Source organism: Haliotis rubra, unplaced genomic scaffold (genome assembly GCF_003918875.1).
Source record: "Haliotis rubra isolate DU_JTF1 unplaced genomic scaffold, ASM391887v1 Scf890, whole genome shotgun sequence".
Lineage (NCBI taxonomy): Eukaryota > Metazoa > Mollusca > Gastropoda > Lepetellida > Haliotidae > Haliotis > Haliotis rubra.
In genome coordinates this window covers 122,934-142,813 of record NW_025767624.1, presented here as the reverse complement: position 1 = coordinate 142,813, position 19,880 = coordinate 122,934, and the positions used below count along the sequence as shown (strand labels likewise).

The 19,880-nt window shown below is 55.4% G+C and overlaps 1 protein-coding gene across 1 annotated transcript in view; it reads left to right on the top strand.

Moving 5' to 3' along the window:
• The window catches only part of LOC124263626, a 40,028-nt gene continuing 20,148 nt past the window's right edge, over nt 1-19,880 (top strand). Inside the window, exons 1-2 of the mRNA XM_046698274.1 lie at nt 1-115; nt 2,760-2,894. Coding sequence (XP_046554230.1) covers nt 73-115; nt 2,760-2,894 — 178 coding nt within the window. The 5' untranslated portion in view covers nt 1-72. The remainder of the gene's footprint in view (nt 116-2,759; nt 2,895-19,880) is intronic.

The following is a 19,880-nucleotide window of genomic DNA, read 5'->3' as shown; positions in this document are numbered from 1 at the left end:
GTGCCTGTGACGATGTGTACTTCTAGTATTTATCTATCTAGTTCACAGTGATATTCCTTCCACGCTGCGGGAATGGTGACGTGTACGCCGATTCTGCTGTCCCTCGCCGTCTGTGGTTTGTAGCTAGAATACACAACTATATTCAACTGATTTCAGTTCAAATGTAAGATCGGTAATCAGCATTGATTCATCAGGATTGAGAGTATTTAATGTATATAGATTTGATGCCATGTTTTCGGGAATCTACTGTGGCCTGTTTGTGTTCATGTGTCATTTAGGTATCATCATTTAGGTAGTTCTTTAAAATTGTTTTCCCAGAAGTTGAGGGATGGCAAGGGAGACACAATTTATAGACAACAACTTCCTCTGTACTTCACTGAAACAGCAGCTGACATCAGATATCATGTCACTGTAACCCTACATAGATAGCGCTCCTCCTGTCAGGGAACCTATGTAATGACATGTATAACTGTCTTTAGAAGGATGTTTTAGATAGCTATGTGCTTCAATAGAAATATAACGTCGTCAACTATGTACTTGTTAATTATGTTAGTAGTGAGTGGGTTAGTGAGTTTAGTTTTACGCCGCACTCAGCAATACACCAGCTATATGGCGGCGGTCTGTAAATAATCGAGTCTGGACCAGACAATCCAGTGATCAACAGCATGAGCATCGATCTGCGCAGCTGGGAACCGATGACATGTGTCAACCAAGTCAGTGAACTTGACCACCCGATCCCGTTAGTCGCCTCTTACGACAAGCATGGGTTACTGAAGATCAATATTGTACAACGAGGAGAGTTCTATGGATATACAACTTCTTTAATATAATATGAGCGACGTTTCGGTGTAGCTACTAACAGCGGTATCAAGCAAATGATGTACAATACTAGAGGCAAGGTATATATACATAGTAAAGTTGAACAGTAAGTGATTGATGTTTGCACAATTCTCTGTTTCTTCCTCCATGGTAAACTTCATGCGAGGGTGTTGAGGATGATAAAGGTGTCATCAACTTCTCTATACCAGCAGATAGGGGAGATTGGCGATGTCTGTAGGGCTCTCTCTTCTAGGTCTGTCATATATATCTCTGTGATGATGGGTGAGAGGTTTCATCCCATGGGGAGTCCATGGGATTGTTGCAGGATCTTGTCTTGCCAGGTGAAATACGTTGAGTTGATGCAGGAGTTGATGAATCGGATGCTGCTGTCAGGAGTGAGGTGGGTATCTAAGGTGGTATGGATTTCCTCTAATCTACTTCTAAAGATGGCTAGACAACCAGCTAGCTTTCCTCGATGTCAGAATAGAGAAAGAAAACAACAAGCTCCAGACCAGTGTGTACCGTAAGCCCACTCCCATACTGATCAGTATCTTCACCACTCATCTAACCACCCCCCACAAGTCAAGAGAGGAATAATAGCTACACTAACCTGACGTGCCAAAAACATCAGCTCCACATCACAACAACTGGAAGCTGAACTTCAACATCTTCGCCATGTCTTTAAGACCTACAACAACTACCCTGCCAGCCTTGTAGACCGCACCATCAACGCCACCCTCAACCCGATAAACAAGCCCCCACGCCAACAAACAGCTCCGTTCATCATGAGCCTGCCCTATATAGGTTCAGCAAGCCACCAGATCAGCCGACTCTTAAAACACCAAGTCAACATTGATGTTGTGTTCCAGAGAGGTACTACTATACAGAACCTCCTAAAAGCCAATGGCAGACCAACCCCCACAACTAAAGAAGACCCCCTCAGGCACAGTTTACCACATAAAGTGTGACTGTGGAGACTCGTACATCTGTTAAACCTCAAGACCCTTCCCTGTAAGAATCAAAGAACATCAAGCCTCTGTGAAGAAGACTCCAATTCCGCCATCTCTGACCACACCCAAGCTCACCCAGACCACAACATCCTATGGAACAGCATCAATGTACTCACCAGTAACCACACCCACTACAAGATCAGAAAGCTACTAGAGGCCATTCACATCAAGAGACTCCAACCGGCCATGAACAGAGACCAAGGATATTACATTCCCACTGCATACAACCAACTCATCACCAAGCAATCTTAATCCCATTATTCTCCTGTCTGTCATATCACTGGCTTCCGCCCAATAATCCCCCATAGCTTACTCCAACCTTGTACATCAACCTCATTAATTGTGCAAACATCAATCACTTACTGTTCAACTTTACTATGTATATATACCTTGCCTCTAGTATTGTACATCATTTGCTTGATACCGCTGTTAGTAGCTACACCGAAACGTCGCTCATATTATATTAAAGAAGTTGTATATCCATAGAACCCTCCTCGTTGTTCATCACACCAACTTCTAAATGCCACTCAAACAAGTTATCAATATCGTAACCCGGACCTTCACGGGTCACCCGGACCTTCACGGGTCTAATTATGTTAGTAAGTGTCAATATACTAATAAGGAGTGCTGGTCCGTACACGATGCTATTAAATGTCCTCGCGATGAGTGTTAAGTTCAAGACTTAGGTTAGTCAAGATGCAGTACGTCTTCAGGTGTCTGACAGAAACACACTGTTTAACACTACCTACCCATCTACCTACCCATCTAACAATCTACCCTCCTACCACACCTCCGGGATCTGTGGAGATGGTGGTTCCCAACATGGTATTCTATATACTGGTTCAGTGGGTGTCAGTGTTGACTTGATGTTATAGTATAAGGAAGTTGTTATTCATACATTGAGTCAACTGTGCACTTGATCTGCTTTAGTTGTTCTTGTGAGCGGCGAGATGTGCGTGCTGCCCTCTAACTGCACAGTTACGACGTGTGCGACAGGAGACTCCCCGCACTGCCTGGACAACCTGTGTACCTGCCTCGGCCTCTGTGACCCCCAACCCGAACATGGCGAGTAGTGACCCCTCCCCAACACAGTTCAATCCTGTCCCCTGTACCTGCCTCGGTCTCTGTGACCCCCAACCCGAACATGGCGAGTTGTGACCCCTTCCCAACGCAGTTCAATCCTGTCCCCTGCACCTGCCTCGGTCTCTGTGACCCCCAACCCGAACATGGCGAGTTGTGACCCCTTCCCAACACAGTTCAATCCTGTCCCCTGTACCTGCCTCGGTCTCTGTGACACCAGCCCGAACATGGCGAGTTGTGACCCCTTCCCAACACAGTTCAATCCTGTCTCCCGTACCTGCCTCGGTCTCTGTGACACCATCCCGAACATGGCGAGTTGTGACCCCTTCCCAACACAGTTCAATCCTGTCCCCTGTACCTGCCTCGGTCTCTGTGACCCCAACCCGAACATGGCGAGTTGTGACCCCTTCCCAACACAGTTCAATCCTGTCTCCCGTACCTGCCTCGGTCTCTGTGACACCATCCCGAACATGGCGAGTTGTGACCCCTTCCCAACACAGTTCAATCCTGTCTCCCGTACCTGCCTCGGCCTCTGTGACACCAGCCCGAACATGGCGAGTTGTGACCCCTTCCCAACACAGTTCAATCCTGTCCCCTGTACCTGCCTCGGTCTCTGTGACCCCCAACCCGAACATGGCGAGTTGTGACCCCTTCCCAACACAGTTCAATCCTGTCCCCTGTACCTGCCTCGGTCTCTGTGACCCCAACCCGAACATGGCGAGTTGTGACCCCTTCCCAACACAGTTCAATCCTGTCTCCTGTACCTGCCTCGGTCTCTGTGACACCATCCCGAACATGGCGAGTTGTGACCCCTTCCCAACACAGTTCAATCCTGTCTCCCGTACCTGCCTCGGCCTCTGTGACACCAGCCCGAACATGGCGAGTTGTGACCCCTTCCCAACACAGTTCAATCCTGTCCCCTGTACCTGCCTCGGTCTCTGTGACCCCAACCCGAACATGGCGAGTTGTGACCCCTCCCCAACACAGTTCAATCCTGTCCCTGTACCTGCCTCGGTCTCTGTGACCCCCCATCCCGAACATGGCGAGTTGTGACCCCTTCCCAACACAGTTCAATCCTGTCCCCTGTACCTGCCTCGGTCTCTGTGACACCAACCCGAACATGGCGAGTTGTGACCCCTTCCCAACACAGTTCAATCCTGTCCCCTGTACCTGCCTCGGTCTCTGTGACACCAGCCCGAACATGGCGAGTTGTGACCCCTCCCAACACAGTTCAATCCTGTCTCCTGTACCTGCCTCGGTCTCTGTGACCCCAACCCGAACATGGCGAGTTGTGACCCCTCCCAACACAGTTCAATCCTGTCCCCTGTACCTGCCTCGGTCTCTGTGACCCCAACCCGAACATGGCGAGTTGTGACCCCTCCCAACACAGTTCAATCCTGTCTCCTGTACCTGCCTCGGTCTCTGTGACACCAGCCCGAACATGGCGAGTTGTGACCCCTTCCCAACACAGTTCAATCCTGTCTCCTGTACCTGCCTCGGTCTCTGTGACACCATCCCGAACATGGCGAGTTGTGACCCCTTCCCAACACAGTTCAATCCTGTCCCCTGTACCTGCCTCGGTCTCTGTGACCCCCAACCCGAACATGGCGAGTTGTGACCCCTCCCCAACACAGTTCAATCCTGTCCCCTGTACCTGCCTCGGTCTCTGTGACCCCAACCCGAACATGGCGAGTTGTGACCCCTTCCCAACACAGTTCAATCCTGTCTCCTGTACCTGCCTCGGTCTCTGTGACACCATCCCGAACATGGCGAGTTGTGACCCCTTCCCAACACAGTTCAATCCTGTCCCCTGTACCTGCCTCGGCCTCTGTGACACCATCCCGAACATGGCGAGTTGTGACCCCTTCCCAACACAGTTCAATCCTGTCCCCTGTACCTGCCTCGGTCTCTGTGACACCAACCCGAACATGGCGAGTTGTGACCCCTTCCCAACACAGTTCAATCCTGTCCCCTGTACCTGCCTCGGTCTCTGTGACACCATCCCGAACATGGCGAGTTGTGACCCCTTCCCAACACAGTTCAATCCTGTCCCCTGTACCTGCCTCGGTCTCTGTGACCCCAACCCGAACATGGCGAGTTGTGACCCCTCCCCAACACAGTTCAATCCTGTCTCCCGTACCTGCCTCGGTCTCTGTGACACCATCCCGAACATGGCGAGTTGTGACCCCTTCCCAACACAGTTCAATCCTGTCTCCCCTGTACCTGCCTCGGTCTCTGTGACCCCAACCCGAACATGGCGAGTTGTGACCCCTTCCCAACACAGTTCAATCCTGTCCCCTGTACCTGCCTCGGTCTCTGTGACACCAACCCGAACATGGCGAGTTGTGACCCCTTCCCAACACAGTTCAATCCTGTCTCCTGTACCTGCCTCGGTCTCTGTGACACCATCCCGAACATGGCGAGTTGTGACCCCTTCCCAACACAGTTCAATCCTGTCCCCTGTACCTGCCTCGGTCTCTGTGACACCAACCCGAACATGGCGAGTTGTGACCCCTTCCCAACACAGTTCAATCCTGTCCCCTGTACCTGCCTCGGTCTCTGTGACCCCATCCCGAACATGGCGAGTTGTGACCCCTTCCCAACACAGTTCAATCCTGTCCCCTGTACCTGCCTCGGTCTCTGTGACCCAACCCGAACATGGCGAGTTGTGACCCCTTCCCAACACAGTTCAATCCTGTCTCCTGTACCTGCCTCGGTCTCTGTGACACCATCCCGAACATGGCGAGTTGTGACCCCTTCCCAACACAGTTCAATCCTGTCTCCCGTACCTGCCTCGGCCTCTGTGACACCATCCCGAACATGGCGAGTTGTGACCCCTTCCCAACACAGTTCAATCCTGTCCCCTGTACCTGCCTCGGTCTCTGTGACACCAACCCGAACATGGCGAGTTGTGACCCCTTCCCAACACAGTTCAATCCTGTCCCCTGTACCTGCCTCGGTCTCTGTGACCCCAACCCGAACATGGCGAGTTGTGACCCCTTCCCAACACAGTTCAATCCTGTCCCCTGTACCTGCCTCGGTCTCTGTGACACCATCCCGAACATGGCGAGTTGTGACCCCTTCCCAACACAGTTCAATCCTGTCCCCTGTACCTGCCTCGGTCTCTGTGACACCAGCCCGAACATGGCGAGTTGTGACCCCTTCCCAACACAGTTCAATCCTGTCCCCTGTACCTGCCTCGGTCTCTGTGACACCAACCCGAACATGGCGAGTTGTGACCCCTTCCCAACACAGTTCAATCCTGTCCCCTGTACCTGCCTCGGTCTCTGTGACCCCAACCCGAACATGGCGAGTTGTGACCCCTCCCAACACAGTTCAATCCTGTCCCCTGTACCTGCCTCGGTCTCTGTGACCCCCAACCCGAACATGGCGAGTTGTGACCCCTTCCCAACACAGTTCAATCCTGTCCCCTGTACCTGCCTCGGTCTCTGTGACACCCAACCCGAACATGGCGAGTTGTGACCCCTTCCCAACACAGTTCAATCCTGTCTCTGTACCTGCCTCGGTCTCTGTGACCCCAACCCGAACATGGCGAGTTGTGACCCCTTCCCAACACAGTTCAATCCTGTCCCCTGTACCTGCCTCGGTCTCTGTGACCCCCAACCCGAACATGGCGAGTTGTGACCCCTTCCCAACACAGTTCAATCCTGTCCCCTGTACCTGCCTCGGTCTCTGTGACCCCAACCCGAACATGGCGAGTTGTGACCCCTCCCCAACACAGTTCAATCCTGTCTCCTGTACCTGCCTCGGTCTCTGTGACACCATCCCGAACATGGCGAGTTGTGACCCTTCCCAACACAGTTCAATCCTGTCCCCTGTACCTGCCTCGGTCTCTGTGACACCAACCCGAACATGGCGAGTTGTGACCCCTTCCCAACACAGTTCAATCCTGTCCCCTGTACCTGCCTCGGTCTCTGTGACACCATCCCGAACATGGCGAGTTGTGACCCCTTCCCAACACAGTTCAATCCTGTCTCCTGTACCTGCCTCGGTCTCTGTGACACCATCCCGAACATGGCGAGTTGTGACCCCTTCCCAACACAGTTCAATCCTGTCCCTGTACCTGCCTCGGCCTCTGTGACACCATCCCGAACATGGCGAGTTGTGACCCCTTCCCAACACAGTTCAATCCTGTCCCCTGTACCTGCCTCGGTCTCTGTGACCCCCAACCCGAACATGGCGAGTTGTGACCCCTTCCCAACACAGTTCAATCCTGTCCCCTGTACCTGCCTCGGTCTCTGTGACCCCAACCCGAACATGGCGAGTTGTGACCCCTTCCCAACACAGTTCAATCCTGTCCCCTGTACCTGCCTCGGTCTCTGTGACACCATCCCGAACATGGCGAGTTGTGACCCCTTCCCAACACAGTTCAATCCTGTCTCCTGTACCTGCCTCGGTCTCTGTGACACCAGCCCGAACATGGCGAGTTGTGACCCCTTCCCAACACAGTTCAATCCTGTCTCCCTGTACCTGCCTCGGTCTCTGTGACCCCAACCCGAACATGGCGAGTTGTGACCCTTTCCCAACACAGTTCAATCCTGTCCCCTGTACCTGCCTCGGTCTCTGTGACCCCATCCCGAACATGGCGAGTTGTGACCCCTTCCCAACACAGTTCAATCCTGTCCCCTGTACCTGCCTCGGTCTCTGTGACACCATCCCGAACATGGCGAGTTGTGACCCCTTTCCCAACACAGTTCAATCCTGTCCCCTGTACCTGCCTCGGTCTCTGTGACACCAACCCGAACATGGCGAGTTGTGACCCTTCCCAACACAGTTCAATCCTGTCCCCTGTACCTGCCTCGGTCTCTGTGACACCATCCCGAACATGGCGAGTTGTGACCCCTTCCCAACACAGTTCAATCCTGTCTCCCGTACCTGCCTCGGTCTCTGTGACACCATCCCGAACATGGCGAGTTGTGACCCCTCCCCAACACAGTTCAATCCTGTCCCCTGTACCTGCCTCGGTCTCTGTGACACCATCCCGAACATGGCGAGTTGTGACCCCTCCCCAACACAGTTCAATCCTGTCCCCTGTACCTGCCTCGGTCTCTGTGACCCCCAACCCGAACATGGCGAGTTGTGACCCCTTCCCAACACAGTTCAATCCTGTCCCCTGTACCTGCCTCGGTCTCTGTGACACCATCCCGAACATGGCGAGTTGTGACCCCTTCCCAACACAGTTCAATCCTGTCCCCTGTACCTGCCTCGGTCTCTGTGACCCCAACCCGAACATGGCGAGTTGTGACCCCTTCCCAACACAGTTCAATCCTGTCCCCCTGTACCTGCCTCGGTCTCTGTGACACCAACCCGAACATGGCGAGTTGTGACCCCTCCCAACACAGTTCAATCCTGTCCCTGTACCTGCCTCGGTCTCTGTGACACCATCCCGAACATGGCGAGTTGTGACCCCTTCCCAACACAGTTCAATCCTGTCTCCTGTACCTGCCTCGGTCTCTGTGACACCATCCCGAACATGGCGAGTTGTGACCCCTTCCCAACACAGTTCAATCCTGTCCCCTGTACCTGCCTCGGTCTCTGTGACCCCCACCATCCCGAACATGGCGAGTTGTGACCCCTCCCCAACACAGTTCAATCCTGTCTCCCTGTACCTGCCTCGGTCTCTGTGACACCATCCCGAACATGGCGAGTTGTGACCCCTTCCCAACACAGTTCAATCCTGTCTCCCCGTACCTGCCTCGGTCTCTGTGACACCATCCCGAACATGGCGAGTTGTGACCCCTTCCCAACACAGTTCAATCCTGTCCCCTGTACCTGCCTCGGTCTCTGTGACACCATCCCGAACATGGCGAGTTGTGACCCCTTCCCAACACAGTTCAATCCTGTCCCCTGTACCTGCCTCGGTCTCTGTGACCCCAACCCGAACATGGCGAGTTGTGACCCCTTCCCAACACAGTTCAATCCTGTCCCCTGTACCTGCCTCGGTCTCTGTGACCCCAGCCCGAACATGGCGAGTTGTGACCCTTCCCAACACAGTTCAATCCTGTCTCCTGTACCTGCCTCGGTCTCTGTGACACCAACCCGAACATGGCGAGTTGTGACCCTTCCCAACACAGTTCAATCCTGTCCCTGTACCTGCCTCGGTCTCTGTGACACCAACCCGAACATGGCGAGTTGTGACCCCTTCCCAACACAGTTCAATCCTGTCTCCTGTACCTGCCTCGGTCTCTGTGACACCATCCCGAACATGGCGAGTTGTGACCCCTTCCCAACACAGTTCAATCCTGTCTCCTGTACCTGCCTCGGTCTCTGTGACACCATCCCGAACATGGCGAGTTGTGACCCCTTCCCAACACAGTTCAATCCTGTCCCCTGTACCTGCCTCGGTCTCTGTGACACCATCCCGAACATGGCGAGTTGTGACCCCTTCCCAACACAGTTCAATCCTGTCCCTGTACCTGCCTCGGTCTCTGTGACACCAACCCGAACATGGCGAGTTGTGACCCCTTCCCAACACAGTTCAATCCTGTCCCCTGTACCTGCCTCGGTCTCTGTGACCCCAACCCGAACATGGCGAGTTGTGACCCCTTCCCAACACAGTTCAATCCTGTCTCCCATGTACCTGCCTCGGTCTCTGTGACACCATCCCGAACATGGCGAGTTGTGACCCCTCCCCAACACAGTTCAATCCTGTCTCCCGTACCTGCCTCGGTCTCTGTGACACCATCCCGAACATGGCGAGTTGTGACCCCTTCCCAACACAGTTCAATCCTGTCCCCTGTACCTGCCTCGGTCTCTGTGACACCAACCCGAACATGGCGAGTTGTGACCCCTTCCCAACACAGTTCAATCCTGTCCCCTGTACCTGCCTCGGCCTCTGTGTGACACCATCCCGAACATGGCGAGTTGTGACCCCTTCCCAACACAGTTCAATCCTGTCCCTGTACCTGCCTCGGTCTCTGTGACACCCCAACCCGAACATGGCGAGTTGTGACCCCTTCCCAACACAGTTCAATCCTGTCCCCTGTACCTGCCTCGGTCTCTGTGACCCCAACCCGAACATGGCGAGTTGTGACCCCTTCCCAACACAGTTCAATCCTGTCCCCTGTACCTGCCTCGGTCTCTGTGACCCCAACCCGAACATGGCGAGTTGTGACCCCTTCCCAACACAGTTCAATCCTGTCCCCTGTACCTGCCTCGGTCTCTGTGACACCCAACCCGAACATGGCGAGTTGTGACCCTTCCCAACACAGTTCAATCCTGTCCCCTGTACCTGCCTCGGTCTCTGTGACACCATCCCGAACATGGCGAGTTGTGACCCCTTCCCAACACAGTTCAATCCTGTCCCCTGTACCTGCCTCGGTCTCTGTGACCCCAACCCGAACATGGCGAGTTGTGACCCCTTCCCAACACAGTTCAATCCTGTCCCCTGTACCTGCCTCGGTCTCTGTGACACCATCCCGAACATGGCGAGTTGTGACCCCTCCCCAACACAGTTCAATCCTGTCCCCTGTACCTGCCTCGGTCTCTGTGACCCCCAACCCGAACATGGCGAGTTGTGACCCCTCCCAACACAGTTCAATCCTGTCCCCTGTACCTGCCTCGGTCTCTGTGACACCAGCCCGAACATGGCGAGTTGTGACCCCTCCCCAACACAGTTCAATCCTGTCTCCCGTACCTGCCTCGGTCTCTGTGACCCCCAACCCGAACATGGCGAGTTGTGACCCCTTCCCAACACAGTTCAATCCTGTCCCCTGTACCTGCCTCGGTCTCTGTGACCCCAACCCGAACATGGCGAGTTGTGACCCTTCCCAACACAGTTCAATCCTGTCTCCTGTACCTGCCTCGGTCTCTGTGACCCCAACCCGAACATGGCGAGTTGTGACCCCTTCCCAACACAGTTCAATCCTGTCCCCTGTACCTGCCTCGGTCTCTGTGACACCATCCCGAACATGGCGAGTTGTGACCCTTCCCAACACAGTTCAATCCTGTCTCCTGTACCTGCCTCGGCCTCTGTGACACCATCCCGAACATGGCGAGTTGTGACCCCTTCCCAACACAGTTCAATCCTGTCCCCTGTACCTGCCTCGGTCTCTGTGACCCCAACCCGAACATGGCGAGTTGTGACCCTTCCCAACACAGTTCAATCCTGTCCCCCTGTACCTGCCTCGGTCTCTGTGACACCAACCCGAACATGGCGAGTTGTGACCCCTTCCCAACACAGTTCAATCCTGTCTCCTGTACCTGCCTCGGTCTCTGTGACACCATCCCGAACATGGCGAGTTGTGACCCCTTCCCAACACAGTTCAATCCTGTCCCCTGTACCTGCCTCGGTCTCTGTGACCCCAGCCCGAACATGGCGAGTTGTGACCCCTTCCCAACACAGTTCAATCCTGTCCTCTGTGACACCCCCGACCTGCCTCGGCCTCTTCCCAACACACCTGTCCCTGTACCTGCCCGGCCTCTGTGACACCAGCCCGAACATGGCGAGTTGTGACCCCTTCCCAACACAGTTCAATCCTGTCCCCTGTACCTGCCTCGGTCTCTGTGACACCAACCCGAACATGGCGAGTTGTGACCCTTCCCAACACAGTTCAATCCTGTCCCCTGTACCTGCCTCGGTCTCTGTGACACCAACCCGAACATGGCGAGTTGTGACCCCTTCCCAACACAGTTTCAATCCTGTCTCCTGTACCTGCCTCGGTCTCTGTGACACCAGCCCGAACATGGCGAGTTGTGACCCTTCCCAACACACAGTTCAATCCTGTCCCCTGTACCTGCCTCGGCCTCTGTGACACCCAACCCGAACATGGCGAGTTGTGACCCCTTCCCAACACAGTTCAATCCTGTCTCCTGTACCTGCCTCGGTCTCTGTGACACCATCCCGAACATGGCGAGTTGTGACCCTCCCCAACACAGTTCAATCCTGTCCCCTGTACCTGCCTCGGTCTCTGTGACACCATCCCGAACATGGCGAGTTGTGACCCCTCCCAACACAGTTCAATCCTGTCCCCTGTACCTGCCTCGGTCTCTGTGACCCCATCCCGAACATGGCGAGTTGTGACCCCTCCCCAACACAGTTCAATCCTGTCCCTGTACCTGCCTCGGTCTCTGTGACACCATCCTGAACATGGCGAGTTGTGACCCTTCCCAACACAGTTCAATCCTGTCCCCTGTACCTGCCTCGGTCTCTGTGACCCCAACCCGAACATGGCGAGTTGTGACCCCCCCCCCAACACAGTTCAATCCTGTCCCCTGTACCTGCCTCGGTCTCTGTGACCCCCAACCCGAACATGGCGAGTTGTGACCCCTTCCCAACACAGTTCAATCCTGTCCCTGTACCTGCCTCGGTCTCTGTGACCCCAACCCGAACATGGCGAGTTGTGACCCCTTCCCAACACAGTTCAATCCTGTCTCCTGTACCTGCCTCGGTCTCTGTGACACCATCCCGAACATGGCGAGTTGTGACCCTTCCCAACACAGTTCAATCCTGTCCCCTGTACCTGCCTCGGTCTCTGTGACACCATCCCGAACATGGCGAGTTGTGACCCTGCCTCGGTCACCCAACACAGTTCAATCCCTGTCTCCCTGTACCTGCCTCGGTCTCTGTGACACCATCCCGAACATGGCGAGTTGTGACCCCCTCCCCAACACAGTTCAATCCTGTCTGTACCTGCCTCGGTCTCTGTGACCTTAACCCGAACATGGCGGAGTGTGACCCCTTCCCAACACAGTTCAATCCTGTGACCTGCCTCGGTCTCTGTGACACCAACCCGAACATGGCGAGTTGTGACCCCTTCCCAACACAGTTCAATCCTGTCCTCCTGTACCTGCCTCGGTCTCTGTGACACCATCCCGAACATGGCGAGTTGTGACCCCTCCCAACACACAGTTCAATCCTGTCTCCTGTACCTGCCTCGGTCTCTGTGACACCATCCCGAACATGGCGAGTTGTGACCCCTTCCCAACACAGTTCAATCCTGTGTCCTGTACCTGCCTCGGTCTCTGTGACCCCAACCCGAACATGGCGAGTTGTGACCCCTTCCCAACACAGTTCAATCCTGTCTCCTGTACCTGCCTCGGTCTCTGTGACACCATCCCGAACATGGCGAGTTGTGACCCCTCCCCAACACAGTTCAATCCTGTCTCCTGTACCTGCCTCGGTCTCTGTGACACCAACCCGAACATGGCGAGTTGTGACCCCTTCCCAACACAGTTCAATCCTGTCCCCTGTACCTGCCTCGGTCTCTGTGACCCCCAACCCGAACATGGCGAGTGGCGACCCCCTTCCCAACACAGTTCAATCCTGTCCCCTGTACCTGCCTCGGTCTCTGTGACCCCATCCCGAACATGGCGAGTTGTGACCCCTTCCCAACACAGTTCAATCCTGTCCCCTGTACCTGCCTCGGTCTCTGTGACCCCCAACCCGAACATGGCGAGTTGTGACCCTTCCCAACACAGTTCAATCCTGTCCCTGTACCTGCCTCGGTCTCTGTGACACCATCCCGAACATGGCGAGTTGTGACCCCTTCCCAACACAGTTCAATCCTGTCTCCTGTACCTGCCTCGGCCTCTGTGACACCATCCCGAACATGGCGAGTTGTGACCCCCTGTCACCTCGGCCTCTGTGACACCATCCCGAACATGTTCAATCCCAACACAGTTCAATCCTGTCACCTGTACCTGCCTCGGTCTCTGTGACCCCAACCCGAACATGGCGAGTTGTGACCCCTTCCCAACACAGTTCAATCCTGTCCCCTGTACCTGCCTCGGTCTCTGTGACACCAGCCCGAACATGGCGAGTTGTGACCCTTCCCAACACAGTTCAATCCTGTCTCCTGTACCTGCCTCGGCCTCTGTGACACCATCCCGAACATGGCGAGTTGTGACCCCTTCCCAACACAGTTCAATCCTGTCTCCTGTACCTGCCTCGGTCTCTGTGACACCATCCCGAACATGGCGAGTTGTGACCCTTCCCAACACAGTTCAATCCTGTCTCCTGTACCTGCCTCGGTCTCTGTGACACCAGCCCGAACATGGCGAGTTGTGACCCTTTCCCAACACAGTTCAATCCTGTCCCCATGTACCTGCCTCGGTCTCTGTGACCCCCAACCCGAACATGGCGAGTTGTGACCCCTTCCCAACACAGTTCAATCCTGTCCCCTGTACCTGCCTCGGTCTCTGTGACACCATCCCGAACATGGCGAGTTGTGACCCCTTCCCAACACAGTTCAATCCTGTCTCCTGTACCTGCCTCGGTCTCTGTGACACCAGCCCCCGAACATGGCGAGTTGTGACCCCTTCCCAACACAGTTCAATCCTGTCCCCTGTACCTGCCTCGGTCTCTGTGACCCCCATCCCGAACATGGCGAGTTGTGACCCCTTCCCAACACAGTTCAATCCTGTCTCCTGTACCTGCCTCGGCTCTGTGACACCATCCCGAACATGGCGAGTTGTGACCCCTTCCCAACACAGTTCAATCCTGTCCCCTGTACCTGCCTCGGTCTCTGTGACCCCAACCCGAACATGGCGAGTTGTGACCCCTTCCCAACACAGTTCAATCCTGTCTCCCTGTACCTGCCTCGGTCTCTGTGACACCAACCCGAACATGGCGAGTTGTGACCCCTTCCCAACACAGTTCAATCCTGTACCTGCCTGTACCTGCCTCGGCCTCTGTGACCCCTTCCCAACACAGTTCAATCCTGTCCCCCTCTGTGACACCCCAGCCCGAACATGGCGAGTTGTGACCCCTTCCCAACACAGTTCAATCCTGTCTCCTGTACCTGCCTCGGTCTCTGTGACACCCATCCCGAACATGGCGAGAGTTCAATCCTGTCCCTGTACCTGCTCTCCCTGTGACACCACGAGTTGACCCTGTCAATCCTGTCCCTGTACCTGCCTCGGTCTCTGTGACACCATCCCGAACATGGCGAGTTGTGACCCCTTCCCAACACAGTTCAATCCTGTCTCCTGTACCTGCCTCGTCTCTGTGACACCATCGGCCTCTGTGACACCAGCCCTCGAACATGGCGAGTTGTGACCCTTCCCAACACAGTTCAATCCTGTCCCTGTACCTGCCTCGGTCTCTGTGACACCAACCCGAACATGGCGAGTTGTGACCCTTCCCAACACAGTTCAATCCTGTCCCCTGTACCTGCCTCGGTCTCTGTGACACCATCCCGAACATGGCGAGTTGTGACCCCTTCCCAACACAGTTCAATCCTGTCCCCTGTACCTGCCTCGGTCTCTGTGACCCCAACCCGAACATGGCGAGTTGTGACCCCTCCCAACACAGTTCAATCCTGTCCCCTGTACCTGCCTCGGTCTCTGTGACACCAACCCGAACATGGCGAGTTGTGACCCCTTCCCAACACAGTTCAATCCTGTCCCCTGTACCTGCCTCGGTCTCTGTGACACCATCCCGAACATGGCGAGTTGTGACCCCTTCCCAACACAGTTCAATCCTGTCTCCTGTACCTGCCTCGGTCTCTGTGACACCATCCCGAACATGGCGAGTTGTGACCCCTTCCCAACACAGTTCAATCCTGTCTCCTGTACCTGCCTCGGTCCTCTGTGACACCATCCCGAACATGGCGAGTTGTGACCCTTCCCAACACAGTTCAATCCTGTCCCTGTACCTGCCTCGGTCTCTGTGACACCATCCCGAACATGGCGAGTTGTGACCCCTTCCCAACACAGTTCAATCCTGTCTCCCGTACCTGCCTCGGCCTCTGTGACACCATCCCGAACATGGCGAGTTGTGACCCCTCCCCAACACAGTTCAATCCTGTCTCCTGTACCTGCCTCGGTCTCTGTGACACCAACCCGAACATGGCGAGTTGTGACCCCTTCCCAACACAGTTCAATCCTGTCCCCCTGTACCTGCCTCGGTCTCTGTGACACCAGCCCGAACATGGCGAGTTGTGACCCCTTCCCAACACAGTTCAATCCTGTCCCCCTGTACCTGCCTCGGTCTCTGTGACACCAGCCCGAACATGGCGAGTTGTGACCCCTTCCCAACACAGTTCAATCCTGTCCCCTGTACCTGCCTCGGTCTCTGTGACACCATCCCGAACATGGCGAGTTGTGACCCCTCCCCAACACAGTTCAATCCTGTCCCCTGTACCTGCCTCGGTCTCTGTGACACCATCCCGAACATGGCGAGTTGTGACCCCTTCCCAACACAGTTCAATCCTGTCTCCTGTACCTGCCTCGGTCTCTGTGACACCATCCCGAACATGGCGAGTTGTGACCCCTTCCCAACACAGTTCAATCCTGTCTCCCTGTACCTGCCTCGGTCTCTGTGACACCAACCCGAACATGGCGAGTTGTGACCCCTTCCCAACACAGTTCAATCCTGTCCCCTGTACCTGCCTCGGTCTCTGTGACACCAACCCGAACATGGCGAGTTGTGACCCTTCCCAACACAGTTCAATCCTGTCTCCTGTACCTGCCTCGGTCTCTGTGACCCCAACCCGAACATGGCGAGTTGTGACCCCTTCCCAACACAGTTCAATCCTGTCCCCTGTACCTGCCTCGGTCTCTGTGACACCATCCCGAACATGGCGAGTTGTGACCCTTCCCAACACAGTTCAATCCTGTCTCCTGTACCTGCCTCGGTCTCTGTGACACCATCCCGAACATGGCGAGTTGTGACCCCTTCCCAACACAGTTCAATCCTGTCCCCTGTACCTGCCTCGGTCTCTGTGACCCCAACCCGAACATGGCGAGTTGTGACCCTTCCCCAACACAGTTCAATCCTGTCCCCTGTACCTGCCTCGGTCTCTGTGACCCCAACCCGAACATGGCGAGTTGTGACCCCTTCCCAACACAGTTCAATCCTGTCCCCTGTACCTGCCTCGGTCTCTGTGACACCATCCCGAACATGGCGAGTTGTGACCCCTCCCCAACACAGTTCAATCCTGTCTCCCGTACCTGCCTCGGTCTCTGTGACACCAACCCGAACATGGCGAGTTGTGACCCCTTCCCAACACAGTTCAATCCTGTCCCCTGTACCTGCCTCGGCCTCTGTGACACCATCTCGGCCTCTGTGACGAACATGGCGAGTTGTGACCCTTCCCAACACAGTTCAATCCTGTCCCCTGTACCTGCCTCGGTCTCTGTGACCCCAAACCCGAACATGGCGAGTTGTGACCCCTTCCCAACACAGTTCAATCCTGTCCCTGTACCTGCCTCGGTCTCTGTGACACCATCCCGAACATGGCGAGTTGTGACCCCTTCCCAACACAGTTCAATCCTGTCTCCCGTACCTGCCTCGGCCTCTGTGACACCATCCCGAACATGGCGAGTTGTGACCCCTTCCCAACACAGTTCAATCCTGTCTCCTGTACCTGCCTCGGTCTCTGTGACACCATCCCGAACATGGCGAGTTGTGACCCCTCCCCAACACAGTTCAATCCTGTCTCCTGTACCTGCCTCGGTCTCTGTGACCCCCAACCCGAACATGGCGAGTTGTGACCCCTTCCCAACACAGTTCAATCCTGTCCCCTGTACCTGCCTCGGTCTCTGTGACCCCCAACCCGAACATGGCGAGTAGTGACCCCTCCCCAACACAGTTCAATCCTGTCTCCCCTGCCTGGTCTCTGTGACCTGCCTCCTGCCTACAACAGCTCTCTGTGACACCATCCCGAACATGGCGAGTTGTGACCCTTCCCAACACAGTTCAATCCTGTCCCCTGTACCTGCCTCGGTCTCTGTGACCCCCAACCCGAACATGGCGAGTTGTGACCCTTCCCAACACAGTTCAATCCTGTCTCCCGTACCTGCCTCGGCCTCTGTGACACCATCCCGAACATGGCGAGTTGTGACCCCTTCCCAACACAGTTCAATCCTGTCTCCCGTACCTGCCTCGGCCTCTGTGACACCAGCCCGAACATGGCGAGTTGTGACCCCTCCCAACACAGTTCAATCCTGTCCCCTGTACCTGCCTCGGTCTCTGTGACCCCAAACCCGAACATGGCGAGTTGTGACCCCTTCCCAACACAGTTCAATCCTGTCTCCTGTACCTGCCTCGGCCTCTGTGACACTGTGACCCCAACCCGAACATGGCGAGTTGTGACCCCTTCCCAACACAGTTCAATCCTGTCTCCCTGTACCTGCCTCGGTCTCTGTGACACCAGCCCGAACATGGCGAGTTGTGACCCCTTCCCAACACAGTTCAATCCTGTCTCCCTGTACCTGCCTCGGCCTCTGTGACACCATCCCGAACATGGCGAGTTGTGACCCTTCCCAACACAGTTCAATCCTGTCCCCTGTACCTGCCTCGGTCTCTGTGACCCCCAACCCGAACATGGCGAGTTGTGACCCTTCCCAACACAGTTCAATCCTGTCTCCTGTACCTGCCTCGGTCTCTGTGACACCATCCCGAACATGGCGAGTTGTGACCCCTTCCCAACACAGTTCAATCCTGTCTCTGCCTGTACCTGCCTCGGCTCTCTGTGACACCAGCCCGAACATGGCGAGTTGTGACCCCTTCCCAACACAGTTCAATCCTGTCCCCTGTACCTGCCTTCGGTCTCTGTGACACCATCCCGAACATGGCGAGTTGTGACCCCTTCCCAACACAGTTCAATCCTGTCCCCTGTACCTGCCTCGGTCTCTGTGACACCAACCCGAACATGGCGAGTTGTGACCCCTTCCCAACACAGTTCAATCCTGTCCCTGTACCTGCCTCGGTCTCTGTGACACCATCCCGAACATGGCGAGTTGTGACCCCTCCCCAACACAGTTCAATCCTGTCTCCCGTACCTGCCTCGGCCTCTGTGACACCATCCCGAACATGGCGAGTTGTGACCCCTTCCCAACACAGTTCAATCCTGTCCCCTGTACCTGTACCTGCCTCGGCCTCTGTGACACCATCCCGAACATGGCGAGTTGTGACCCTCCCCAACACAGTTCAATCCTGTCCCCTGTACCTGCCTCGGTCTCTGTGACACCAGCCCGAACATGGCGAGTTGTGACCCCTTCCCAACACAGTTCAATCCTGTCTCCTGTACCTGCCTCGGTCTCTGTGACACCATCCCGAACATGGCGAGTTGTGACCCCTCCCCAACACAGTTCAATCCTGTCCCCTGTACCTGCCTCGGCCTCTGTGACACCATCCCGAACATGGCGAGTAGTGACCCTTCCCAACACAGTTCAATCCTGTCCCCTGTACCTGCCTCGGTCTCTGTGACCCCCAACCCGAACATGGCGAGTTGTGACCCCTTCCCAACACAGTTCAATCCTGTCCCCTGTACCTGCCTCGGTCTCTGTGACCCCCAACCCGAACATGGCGAGTTGTGACCCCTTCCCAACACAGTTCAATCCTGTCTCCCGTACCTGCCTCGGCCTCTGTGACACCATCCCGAACATGGCGAGTTGTGACCCCTTCCCAACACAGTTCAATCCTGTCTCCCGTACCTGCCTCGGCCTCTGTGACACCATCCCGAACATGGCGAGTAGTGACCCCTTCCCAACACAGTTCAATCCTGTCCCCTGTACCTGCCTCGGTCTCTGTGACCCCCAACCCGAACATGGCGAGTTGTGACCCCTTCCCAACACAGTTCAATCCTGTCCCCTGTACCTGCCTCGGTCTCTGTGACACCATCCCGAACATGGCGAGTTGTGACCCCTTCCCAACACAGTTCAATCCTGTCTCCTGTACCTGCCTCGGTCTCTGTGACACCAGCCCGAACATGGCGAGTTGTGACCCCTTCCCAACACAGTTCAATCCTGTCTCCCGTACCTGCCTCGGTCTCTGTGACACCATCCCGAACATGGCGAGTTGTGACCCCTTCCCAACACAGTTCAATCCTGTCCCCTGTACCTGCCTCGGTCTCTGTGACACCATCCCGAACATGGCGAGTTGTGACCCCTTCCCAACACAGTTCAATCCTGTCTCCTGCCTGGACCTGCCTCGGTACTCTGTGACACCAGCCCGAACATGGCGAGTTGTGACCCTCCCCCAACACAGTTCAATCCTGTCACCTG